Consider the following 12,837-nt stretch of genomic DNA (forward strand, 5'->3'; position numbering starts at 1 on the left):
CTCCAGCTCCAGCCACCAGCCGGGAAGCGGCAGGTCAGAGTCCCCGAGAGCTGGGCTGGGCGGGGGGGCACCAGCCTGGTCCCCAGCCCCAGGGGCCACGGAGGGGCAGGGGCAGAGCCCTCAGGTGCGTGGCAGCACCAGATCCCCAGCTGCAGGGCTCTGCTGCGTCGTCCATAGTCCGGGAAACCAACAGCCAAAGGGCAACCTCCCTATTTTCCCTTTTTCTACTAACTGTAGCTAATATCGCAGACACTACCGTTAAAAAAAATCCTTACCTTTTGACCTTTTCCCTGCACTTTTGGCTTAGAACACAGTTCCCCATAGACTTAGCCAGCAGCGCTGCCCAGGTTCACAGCGCGGAACCGTGCACGTTAGATTTTCCCCGCTACTGAAAACAACACATACGAATCGAGTCGGTAGGGAATAAGGACTTTATTCTAAGATGTGGGCTGAAGCAATGAGCATGTGAAGCTTGAAAAAAGTGAAAAACACATCAAACATTTGTATTGTACCAGTTCAGTTTGAACACAAAAGTCCCTTTCAGTAAAATGTATGCACAGGCCAAAAGCATATGCAGGAGCTCTGAAAGTCACCTAGAGCAGTGCTTTTAATGTCTAAGAAAGAGGTCTCTCCTATGAAAATCTTTAAGCCAGGAAAAGACTTCAAGTAACAAAGAACACAAAAGTAAAAATGATCTGTTAATTCCGCTTGGCACCGTGGAGGAGGAGGATAATATATCCCAAAAGAGTATGCATCTCTAAGATGTATAAATTCAGAGTCCCTAGAACACAAGTCTGCTGCCAGATCAAGTACCGGTCTTTCTTCCTCATTTAGAAATTCAAGTGAAGTATGTCTGTTAAGCATAGGGAGAGCATGTTCTGGAGTTAAAGCTAGCAAGATCACACAGTCTGCTCGCCAGCAAGGAAATCTCACTGACATGCATACCCAACAGACCTCTTCTCTTCGTCTTTATAACGGCACCCTACCATTAACAGCTGCAAATTGCATCAAATTATAATTCTGTAAAAAGATTTTAAAACAAATGTTAAAACAAATATTTCCTTGACTGTCTTAATATGGGAGGCCAAATGTTGCTCTCCTTCAACTCTCCCTTCACATTCATTTCAGTACCACTGGAAGGAAGCTGCAAGTGCACATGAAGAGCAGAGCTGGCTCTGTACAAGTCAGAAGTGGTGGTTATTTTAACCTGGCTCACATGTGCGACATCAAAAAAGGGCTAGCAGGTCCATGCCTGTGCTATTTTCAAGGTCTGCCAATTCAATTCTAATGCATACATATATATATATATAAAATGCATAGTAGCTTTCAATTATAAGAAATACGTAATATATTTTTAAACCTGCTCTTTGGGACTCCAGAATTTTAGTGGTTAATCCATTAAATCCACAGATAATATAAGCTGAATGTTCACTTTTCTTAACACAGTACCATAAATGCATCACCTTAGAAACTGCTATTATGGGGGCTAATCCAATAACAACAGTGGCAGCAACAAAATTCATTGTCAAGACAAATGTCAGTCAAGCATTAAAAAAATATGTCTCTAAAGAATTGCATTGTTTTTAAAAAATACATTGAAATATTCTATACAAGAATATGGGCATCACACTTACGAATCTAAATTTATAACCACTTACATGTATTAGCTATTCTCAATAAACCATGTACGTTTGCTACCCACCTACAGTAGCTACCGTTTCAAATTGGGAACACCACAAATTTATGTACCTTCCCTGAGATCAGTAATCCAAAATAAATAGACCTGCAAATGGAACAGTGTAAACTCTGGATTTAAGACTTCGGTAAGAATCAGTCCTTAAAACCCAAGGAGAGCATTAAGCAAACGTAAACATAGCAATCATTTTGTCAGTTTTGAGTTATTCTCAGCAACAGTGGAACCTATGTGAGATGTAGCATCCAAATGTTGAAGACCCGTCATTTGTATCATACAATATGGTTGTCCTAGTTCACTTTCCTATCATTGAACCCCTGAAACACATCCAGCTATGATGTGGATCTCCAAATTGCGACCCAGATCTGCTCCTCCACTCTGCATAATCTTTACAGTGCCTTTAAAAACACTCTTTCTGAGGATCTTATTCTTGAATAGAGGAATGGCGAATAGATCTGTGATAATCCTCTGGACTAGTCACAAGTTCTGGTAAATCATAGCCTCTCAGAAGATGTCCACTGTTTTGTTGAGCAAAGTAATACAGCTGCCTGGCAAACATTGGTTCAACCTTAAGAACAGACAAAATGTTAATCAGACACGTGACAAAATTTCATGCTTCTCATCTTAGTTATTTACAGTGGCTTTAAGTTAAAAACGAGGCAGGACAAAACAGTTCTGCTTACCAGAATGGGAAAACAATTTCCGTGATCTTATTAAACTCCATTTTAAGCTAGGGCTTGCCTGTTCTGCTGCCAAGTGCCTTGCTAACTGCACACACCCCTTACCTGCACAGCCTTTGTTTAGAAGGGCACGTACCAGTGACACAAATGGTGTACTAGCAATTGCAGCCCCGTAGCCAGCCCCAGGGTGTGAGTGATGCCTACAGGCCAGACATGTCCATGGCCACTTGACGTGTTCAAATGCATACGCAAAGTGCTGAAAGTCTCGTCTGCATTGTAAAGTACTTTGAGGACTTAACTTGAAATGCTGGAGCCCTCAGGTAGACTGAGATATGTCACCAAACATATTGAAATTAGACTTCAATCTAACACCAAGGTTACTCTTGTTTCTGTTCATTCAAGCTCTTATGAGGAATCTGTTCAACCACCAAGAGGGGTTTGTATGATTTAATGTTGCCTTCACTTCTGTCTCTTCAGAAACCAACGTTCCCCCTCAGGGCTTTGGGCTCTGGCTGCAAATATTTAAGTTGCAAGAAACACCTGAAGGTCTCCTTACGGGGCATGGACAGGTTGGACAACTCTTCTCCACAACCCTCTCCTGCTGGTCAGCCAGGCCCGCCACATTAAGACACAGGCACCATTTTGGAGGAAAAATACACTGTCTGTGGGTCCCACCTCTGGGAAAGGAAAGAGCCAGAAGGGATCGCTGCCTTGGAGCAGCCCCATCAATGCCCCTTCCCTACCTCTCATTGGCATTCGGAGGCAGCTGAGCACCTCCCATCCCACCATGGGGGATACAGGAAGGCAGCGGGGCAGGTGAGCCAGACAGCTCCCGGGGCATAGCTGTTTGGTGGGATGGTGGAGCCCCATCAGCCCACAAGCTGGGACAGCCCGAGAAGTTGAGGAGCAACGGGTAAGGGGGAAGCAAAGCTCTGGAAAGAGCAGGAGGTACAGGCTCACAGAAAAGCTGCCAGGGCAGGAGATGGAGAAGGGGGCGGGAGAAGGGATGCTAGGAAGGAGGGATGGATAACTTGGGATGGATTTGTGAGCTTCCCACCTTCCACCCCAGAGATACGGTAAGCAGCAGTGTGGCAGTACGAAAGCTACACAGCTAAGGGGAGGCCACGGCTTACGACAAAAATCTGACTTGGGCCCTGTGCTACTGCTGAAGGGGCTTTCGAAAAATTAAGAGACAACAGTTTTCTTCCCAAGGACACAATAAGCTTAGCCCTGCCGCTAACGTGTGCGTTATCACCTCTCTTGCGGTTTTATGGGCCAATACAGCCAATTTAGAAAGTACCTGGTCTCAGTCTCCGTCATCACCCTCTCTCAGGCAGCATCCTGAAACACTAGCTCTGAGTGTCTGCAAACTGTGGTCAGTCAGCCCATGAGCTTGCCAGCTCCCTTAGCCCCGGAGCTGCACAGGCAGCCCCTGCATCCCATTAATGGCCAAGGTCCCCAGGTCACAGGCTGGGGTTCTGGACCACCTTCGGGTGCAGCGGTTGTGAAAGCACCGTGTCTTGCACCGTGTCCAGGCAGCCCAAGGAGCTGCAGAACCGGGCTGGCAATAACACCACAGCCCAGCTCTTCTAGGGTACCTTTCAGCTTTAGGTTTTTAAGGGATTTGCAAAAGAGACCACTGATGGTCTACAGATAGGGAAAGCAGGTGCTCTGCCCTACTGACAGCTACCAGCTAGTCCTTGGCAGATCTGGGGATTCAACCCCAGTCTGGATGGTGCTGCACTTTCAGCAGTTTATTACCTCCCTCACAATCTACACAAAGTAGAAAAATCTGACTGGCAGACTCATATCCTCCAAGGAATGTGTTTCTTTTAGGTAAGGCAGAAGTCCTACTTACATGGGCTGTAATTAGTTTCCTCTGCCTCTGCGGATCTGGAAATTCCTCCCCAAAGCACAGAGCGACCTGGTATCTCGGCAGCGGGCGTCCATGGTGAGCAAAGGCTTGCAGCTCTGGGAAGAGAGAAAGGACCATGTTCTGGGTTAACCCCAGCAGGCAGGCAGGCACCACGCAGCCGCTCGCTCACTCCTGCCGCCAGGATGGGGGACAAAATCGGAAGGGCAAAAGTGAGAAAACTTACGGACTGAGATAAAGAGAGTTTAATAGGTAAAAAGAAATAAAGAAAAAAAAAAGACGAAACAAAACAAAGAAAAACAAAGGTTGCAAAAGCAATCGCTCACCACCAGCCGACTGATGCTCAGCCAGTCCCCAAGCAACAGCAACCTCTGGCAAACTCTCACGCCCCCAGTTTTACTGCTGGCCACGAGGTCATATGGTATGGAATATCCGTTTTGGGCAACTTGGGTCAGCTGTCCCGGCTATGTCCCCTCCCAAACTCTTGTCCACCCCAGCCTACTTGCTGTGGGGGCAGAGTGAGAAATGGAGAAAGCCTTGACGCTGCGCAAGCACTGTTCAGCACTAACTAAAACATCCCTGTGTTATCAGCACTGTTTTGATCACAAATCCAAACCATAGCACCACATGGGCTGCTATGAAGATAATTAACTCTATCCCAGCCCAAACCAGTACAGGCTGGTAAGAAAGACTTTGTGGATGCTGAGCTCCAAATGGAGGACCCTGGAGCACAGAGGGGGAGAAGATGAAATAACTCCAGGAGAGGATGAGAGAGGTCAGGAAAAAGAAAAGAGGTAAGGAGAAGACACTGAGTTTGGAGGCTTTCCCACAGACCAGGGGGAGCTAGTTATAACACTGCAGTGTTTCTATTTGCCTTGCCTCACAAGTCATTTCATATGCACAAGCCAGGATGTCTTCCAATTAGTATTTCTATTGGGCCTCAACAGCAGAACCTCCTGGAGCAGACGCCGGCGGTAGCCAGGACCCACTCAAGCGGACGCTCAACAGCAGCACTGAAACCAATGGCTCTGTAGAGCCTGAGAGTCCAAGTGCTGCCAGGCACGAAATTCAGCCTCAGCTAGACACCGTCACAGAGCCACTGTCATCACTGTGCCTAGTGGGAGATGGGGAGGTATAGGAAGGTGAAGGACCTTGTTTAAGCCATGCACCAAGCCAGCTAAAAAGCCTGCGCTCCTGCACTCCCTTCACTAACCCACACCCTTGCACAAAGGGAAAAAGTCAAATTACACAATTATTCCAATAGCCAAAGTGTCCCCTATGAAAGGTAGCCAGGGAGGCCTTTATAAGAGGCTTCCACTCAGACCAAAATCACTATGTTGTGTTCTAGACACTGCATTTCCCTCCAGAAAAGAGAAAATTCCATCTAACACAATACCCTCGCTAAAGTCTGCGTTAGGTGCAGTATTTCTGCATAGCTGATGAGTGAACATTCAATTTTAATTTATAACCCTTTTCATGCTTACTTGAAAAAGTTGAAATTAATATTAAAATCAATGCCTGCTGTACAGGGAAAGGAGAGTCTTCAAACTCGGCATGACAAATGCACCTTTTCCAGAATCATACCCCTGCCATTTCTACTCTAACTGAAAGCTTTTCAGGCCAAGGCATGAATTCAGCAGCTACCACAATAGTGTCCCAACTCTGGCTTGGCACTACTGGTCTTACTGGGAGCGTCAGTTATAAGAGCAAAACAATGGGCATCTTGCTTAAAACACAGACTAAAGCATAGTTCTCCCCAGAGTTCCCCCCCAAACCCCTAAAAGTGCTGTGAACTTTTTGGAGATATGCCAGGAGAGAGATATTCCATAGGATCCTGCTTCCCTCTCTGCTCCCACAGGACCGGGAAAGACGATTGATGCAAGGCCAGTCCAATGCCATACTGATAACGGGGAACTTCTGCCACCTCCCTCTTTCCTGCAGTTTTACTTGGCCTCAGCAATTCTCCAAATCCTGAATACCCGTGGGACTGACACACAGCAGCCCGTGGCATGGACCTGGAGAAGAAAGCCCTTTCTTTCCCACCAGCAGGATAATCGGAGCTTGAGGTCAGCCTTGCGCCTCTCCAAAACCCTCCGCTCGCTCCATCTCCCTTTCCAGGGCCAAGGACCTTCTCCTGCGCCGCAGGGCTCCCCACACACCTCCCCAAACCTTCCCCATCTCCTGCTACTCCAGCTCCAGCCAGCCCCCTTCTGCCAAGCCAACCCTCCTCTGGCTACCGCCCTCCTGCTCCCAAATTCTCTTCCTCTATCCTCCTCCTCTCCACCCAGCCCAATTTACTGCATTTATTACACAGAACTCCCCGGAGACCATCCACCTGGTTTCTGATTTATTGCCGTTTTAGCCTTCTCAGCACTACAGGCTGCTTAACATGGGCCTCGATGCTCCGGCAAAGTTTGCATTGCAGGGTCCAGCTCCTCAGCGGGGTCCTAACAGCTGTGGTCCACAGTAGATCTGCCCCTTTCTCTGCTGTTCAGTATTTCCCCTCCTGGCAGAGGTCTCCTGCATCGCTTCCCAAGGAAGCCCAGGTTTCCTAAGTGGGGAATCCCCAAGCTTGCCTGCAGTCTGGGACCTCAGTACATTCAATTAACGTGCAGATGTGATACGCCCATGGCAAGTCACTTACAAACCTGAGCACCGACACATGCAAAAACCCACTTTGCACATACCACAGACTATGACTTCAACCACATGCTTGGGTTTGCACAGGCACTGGTGCATAAGTAATTTGAGAGGGGGGGGAAATAACTATTGCTTGAGCTTATCTTTGGGGTTAGGCATCTAAAAAGAGATGTCCTGTCAACCGTTTGGAAGAACCCAGGGTGCATCTAAAAAACCACCTGAGAAAAGGGAAAGGGATTTCCAAAACCATCATCAGAGGCAGAATTATATATCTTTAAATTAGCATACGATTGAGGCCCAAGCCAATACCCTGACCTCAAATTCCCCTTTCTAACTGTCAATTTTCACATGCATATGAGATTTCTCTCTTTAAATGTATTTCTTGCTTGACCATTTTGCTAGGATGGTGCCTCAGCCTTGGAATATAAAGTAGGCTAAAGCTGTGGGTTTGGGTTTGGTGGGGTTTTTTTTAATTTTGCAAGGCGTTATTCTCCTAAGAGACTCACGCCTGTGCTGATGCCCTGTTCTAACGGGAAAACACGCCAAACCAATGGCACTCAGTTCACCTGTAGCGATGCCACACATCGCAAAAAAAGGGCAACATATTCCTGCTGCCCAAGTTGTCCTCTGCGACAATGACTGGCTCCCACCAGTTTCTCTGGGTGGACAGCTTTCCTCCCCCTAACTGCTGAGCAGTGCTGGCAAGCAGGGCTGAGGCTCTGCCCCTCCCCTCCATGGGCTGGAAGGAGAAGGCACCGTCCTGAAGCGTGTCCTTTCCCTCTCTGTACTGACGCTCCCAACTGCCCTGAGCAAAACGAGACCTTCCCCCATTGCTCCGGAGAGGTTACACACCTCCCTGCTTAGAGCAACTCGGAAACTCCGAGCCTGTGAAATCCTTTTTGCCCCCCAGGTATCTTTTAAACACTGGCACAGGCTGAAAAGAAAGCTTTCTACTGAAATCCGTGCTGTGACTTGTATGCTCTGAGCAAGATCTCAGGCTCGCCTCTGGGTCAGGTTGAGAGCAGCACGCGTGCAGACCACAGACCTACCCCGGGCTTACACTAGCAGATCCAAGATCGGGATCCACTTTCCTCTGTCACCCAATACATGGAAAGACTATTTTGTTACGTTCCTCTCGACGCGTCTTAAAGAGGTGTGAGGTTTGGGGTGCCACCAGCCGAGCATCGGTTCACTCCTGCTGGTTTGTGCAGGGTCACTGAGCGTGCATGGAGAGCAGCATTTGACAGGATTACTCAGGAGTCAACTACCCCCTGACTGTGCTTGCCCAGAAGAAGTGAGGGGTAATGCTTACTGTAACTCTAAGGTAACATGGAAAGAGCGCTCCCGTAAAGCTGATGCGGAGAGCAACCAGGTGACATCTCTGGAAACAATATCAAAGCCGTAGTGGGAATTACCTGCTAAAAACTGCTGAGTATCAAAGAGCTTGCATGTTTGGTCACGCTCCAGCTTGTTGGGTCGGTCACTGCAGAGTGCCAGAGGCCCATCCCAGTAGATCCTGCTTTGGCAAAGTCTCTTAGCGTAGAGGCCATCAGGCGCCATCCACAGTATCACTCCTCGTTCCAGGTGGTTCAGTAGTTTTTCTATGTTCTTCCTCTGGCTGTTATCCTCTGGATAAGGGAAGATAACTTGCTCCAGGCTGCTGACCTCATAACTTTGGCCATGGGATATCCTACAACCTTCAGGACTAGAAGTTGTCACCTCCTTTACCAGTATTTCACGGTAGTATAAGCAGATGTGGAGCCGACAATCTGCAGGGAGAAAAAAAAAAACAAGAATCACTGTGATATATTAGTGTGAATGTTTTATGTTTCAGATCTGTACTAAGGCCAAGAGACAAGCTTGCATGAGACTTCTGAGCCTCGTGGCCCCACCACCCAGAAGACAGGCTCGCATTAGCAAAAATCATCTAAAGATTATAAATACTAAAACTTCTGAGGCACAGTAGCATTAATGCTCTCTCATTTTATGGTAAAGAGCTACAGATGCGGTAATTTGGTAGGAACTAATGTCCCGCAAACTTCACATTTCCGTTTAAAAGGAAAAGTCTGCACACGAGAAGTTGTTGTTCGTCACATTTTCCAAATTCACATCAAAATTAAACCCACCGGCTCAATACACTTCCTCAGATTCAATCAGGAAGTAGCTGCGTTTCTCCCCAGATTTTGCATAAAAGAGGCTTCTGCACAGGGGACCGGCAAACTTGCGCTCAGCTGCCTGAGCTCCAACAGGGCTGTGCCTGAGATCCCCAGCCTTAATTTCAAATGGCCATTGGGTCAACTTGGCTGACCCCGAAGAACTCACACAGCGCTTGGTATCTGTACATCTATATATCTACATAGGTATAAAGAAGTATGTGTGTGTGTATAACATACGTTTATATATATAGACACATATACACAAACACAGGCACATACATACATACAGGCCCTGGATTCAGGAGAATCCCGCTCAACAAATCTGCCAAGCGGCACGTTACAGGTTTATCCACTAGTTCTGAGAAAAGCACATTCCCACACCTTTTCCCAGAGTTATTTAGAAAGGCACCCAGCATCCAGACGTCTGCAAACCTGGCTGAAAAAACTTTCCTTTTCTTTCCCAAATGCCTTTTTTTCACCAGGAATAATGAAGCAGAGCAAAGCCAGATGGCACCAGCAGGAGCACAGCAAGGTACCCAGATAACACCAGCAAAATTTTGGGAGGGCTCCTCCCAAATGAAAAACTGAGCTAGAAGTCACCGACAACCCCAAAATTTCCAAACTCCCCTGGGAAGGCCTGATTTGGTGGCTCACTGAAGCTCCCAGCACAGGGAGCCAGCAAAGCACTTCCATTATCTTTAACCACAGTCTCTCAATCCCTTGGAGCTGGGGCTACAAGCGCTTAACTATCCTAGCAAACAGAGGCTTAAGCCCATGCACTGAATTCATTCATTAAAGAGGCTTCTTTTTTTTTTTCTTCTTTTTTCTTTTCATCGGAAAGGAGAGATGGTGCCAGAGCAAGTCAGAAGTGGGAGTCTCTTGTCAAGCTCCCCAGAAAGCCCGGGGGGTTACGGACCTTACCTGACAGGGCGAGGGCTTCACCAGACCTTATGCTTGGCTCAATCGGGATGCCAGGAGTCTGGGACTCAGGAGGGGCACAAGCATAAAAGGTTCCTGTCACCTGACAACCTGTTTTCATAAACAAAAGTCAGTGACAGCTGCCTAAATCCCAAAAGAAAAGCTTGGGCAGAGATCACAGTGACGCAAAAGTGAGTTTTCTGGGCCCCACCAGGAACTCCCTCTCTTCCCCGCTTCTTGTTAAAAAGGTCTTACTTCCCAATGTGTCCAGGTATGCCAACTCTACCAATCTCTCCAGACGTTATTTGGACAGTACTTTTATTTGGGTCTGCATTAAATGCTCCCTTAGCATTGCAGTATTCCCCCTAGTCCTTTTTCCTTACATTTTTAACTATTAGTTAATTATTAGTTAACTAATAGTTAGCACTATTAGACTATAGTGCTCTTAAAAGTTGCCTGCATAAAACAACCCATTTTGTATAAGGAATTTTACTAAAGAACAATAAAGCTGGCATTATCACTGCTTAAAAAGTAGGTAAAGAAAATTGTGCAGCAGGAGATTATTAGGTTTTTATTACCAGGACTACTATTAGACTGTTCCAACAGATGTCTCTGCTGTAAGTAGATTATAATACGGGCAATTGATGTTCTCCCCTGTTTCTTAATGTCAATAAAAGTCTTTGGAGGATGATGCAAGTCACTTGCAGACAAGCGCATGCTACCTGTCCCAAAGGCAGAACCCATCACGCTCGGGAGCCGGAGCGATGCGGATACAAAACACCCACATCTCTTGACACATTTTAGAGCCCAATGAGAAACCCCACTAACAACTGCCTCCAAATTCAGCAAAGCGTCCGGACGCGTGTTGAACTGCTGCAGAGGATGTGTTTCAGGGCACAGTTCACTCAGCTTGCTACCTCAATTTTTTTATTAGCGAATAGCTCAACTACAAGCAAACAATTCTACCTAATAATTCCAATATACTGCCAGAAAAAATTGCAGTGCACTGAGCATTCACTTTTTAGCAGACCCAAAGCTTTCTCTGCACCAAAACCTCTGGAGAGCTGTCCTCTGAAAATGTAGCATCTGCTCTAAGAAGTCCTTCCTCGCTCCCCATCCTTTCCTGCCCTTCTGAACCAGCTGCTTCTCCTGATGAAGCAAAAGCCTGCGTCCTCAGGTGAGTTATCCTGCAAGGGTCTACGGCACACAGTTCCCTTTCTCTTGTGTTTTATCCCCTGCAGGCTTCAGTGTCACCAGTTTTCACAATTCAGGCTTTTTCCTAAGGATGCAGAGCTTGGAGAGCCATGATTATGTTAGGCTCTTGGTACTGTCAGATCTTCGGGGAAGGGAACGTCCCTTTATTCTGTTTCTGCTGTACCAGCCCCAAGAGAGACTCAATCCATGACAAGTTGTCCCATTGCCACAGCACTAAAATAAAGTAATAATTTCAGCTTTCCTCTGAATAATGCCATTCTAATCCACAAGGCTGGAGGGAAAACCTCACTGACGTGTGCCTCAAAAGGTCCAGAATCAGAAAGCAAAGCTAAAGAACACATGTTCCCATTTGGGGTTTTTGGGGGGGTTGGTTCCCTTCTTATTGCTCAGGGCTTTTGAGACAGCTGAGGACTTTTTGGGAGCTGACTCCTATCAATTCAGATGACTGCACAGCCCACACACCACACATACGGTGGCAGTGAAAGCAAGAGCCAGGACAAAGGCTCTGGCCACGGGCCCCGCGGCGCTCTCTGAAGGGAGCCCAGCATTCCTCTCTGGCCAGTTCTGTTAATTCCAATGAAAGCCACGAATCAGAAACCCCAAATCTATGGTCCTTCTAGGTGACCAGCCTCAGCAAGCAACCCTAAATGGGAGCATCTTACCATTTTCACAGCCAGGCCCTTGCCAGTGATGGCTGCGAGCTGCGAAGGGGACGCTGGCGCACTGGTAGGGGATGTCGGGATGCGGCTGCTCCGGGGCGAACTCCCTCCAGTTCCGCTCGTGGGGCACCATGTAGTTCGGTACCTATTCAATTTAACGAGATGCTCTTTTACTCGGCAGCTGTCAAAACTAATGCTATGCATCGCATCAGCTTTCACATCTCAGCTCCTTGGTTTTCTCTGCCAAAGCCCGTGGAGGTCTAAGCATTGCCCAGGCTACACGGATGGCACTTCGCCACCACCACCAATGAGGCTTTCAAATGAACTTCTCATGACTGGTGTAAATAATAAGCAGGGTGGAATAACAAAAGGCAGTCAAAGCATTGCTGGTAAATGTCTGCTTGGAAGAGCGAGGCTTCATTGGGTGCTTACATTCTGGCAGCAACAGAATGGCAGCGCACGAATATCTATCGCCCAACAGAAAAGAGCTATTACTCAGGGATAAACAACATCAAGGGAAATCAACTGCCCTGTGGCCTCAAATGACATTAGAAAAGTTGCTTCTCGATTTCTCAGTTTTCATAATGAAGTTTCTTCCCAGAGAGAACTAGAGAGCCATGCCAGCAAAGACAGATGTAGCACGGAGCACAGAAACGATGCTGCTCAATGTACGAGCACCAAGCGAAATGCGTAACTAATGTCATACCTGAGATGGTAGTGAAGTGTAAGGAGACGCTATTGGAAAGGGATGGTTCATCATTAACGGTTGATCCTCCATGCTGATCTGTTTTGCACCTAAGTTCACCAGAGGGATGAAAACAAATGATGCCAACCACATCTTAAGGAAATCTGAAATTGGCACATCGAAGACAAATCCACACAACCTGCCTCTGAACAAGCAGAGGGCTGAAATGCCCTCCAGCACCCGTTTGGGACAGGATCCCCAGCCCTCCCTTGCAGGCAGCTCCTGGAGGCAGTCTGTCCAGCCAGGCTCCCCGGCACC

At 47.3% G+C, this 12,837-nt stretch overlaps 1 protein-coding gene across 2 annotated transcripts in view; it reads right to left on the reverse strand.

Annotated features, from left to right (window-relative positions):
- Positions 1-415: 415 nt before the first annotated feature.
- IRF4 (interferon regulatory factor 4) overlaps positions 416-12,837 on the reverse strand; it is a 14,010-nt gene continuing 1,588 nt past the window's right edge. Inside the window, exons 3-8 of one of the 2 annotated variants that reach the window (XM_010284205.1) lie at positions 12,541-12,629; positions 11,838-11,979; positions 9,964-10,071; positions 8,302-8,655; positions 4,232-4,344; positions 416-2,261 (exon numbers count right to left, since the gene is read on the reverse strand). In XM_010284205.1, coding sequence (XP_010282507.1) covers positions 2,118-2,261; positions 4,232-4,344; positions 8,302-8,655; positions 9,964-10,071; positions 11,838-11,979; positions 12,541-12,629 — 950 coding nt within the window. In that variant the 3' untranslated portion in view covers positions 416-2,117. The remainder of the gene's footprint in view (positions 2,262-4,231; positions 4,345-8,301; positions 8,656-9,963; positions 10,072-11,837; positions 11,980-12,540; positions 12,630-12,837) is intronic. The other variant, XM_010284206.1, reaches the window with a different exon arrangement.

This window comes from Phaethon lepturus, unplaced genomic scaffold (assembly GCF_000687285.1).
Source record: "Phaethon lepturus isolate BGI_N335 unplaced genomic scaffold, ASM68728v1 scaffold29413, whole genome shotgun sequence".
Classification (NCBI taxonomy): domain Eukaryota; kingdom Metazoa; phylum Chordata; class Aves; order Phaethontiformes; family Phaethontidae; genus Phaethon; species Phaethon lepturus.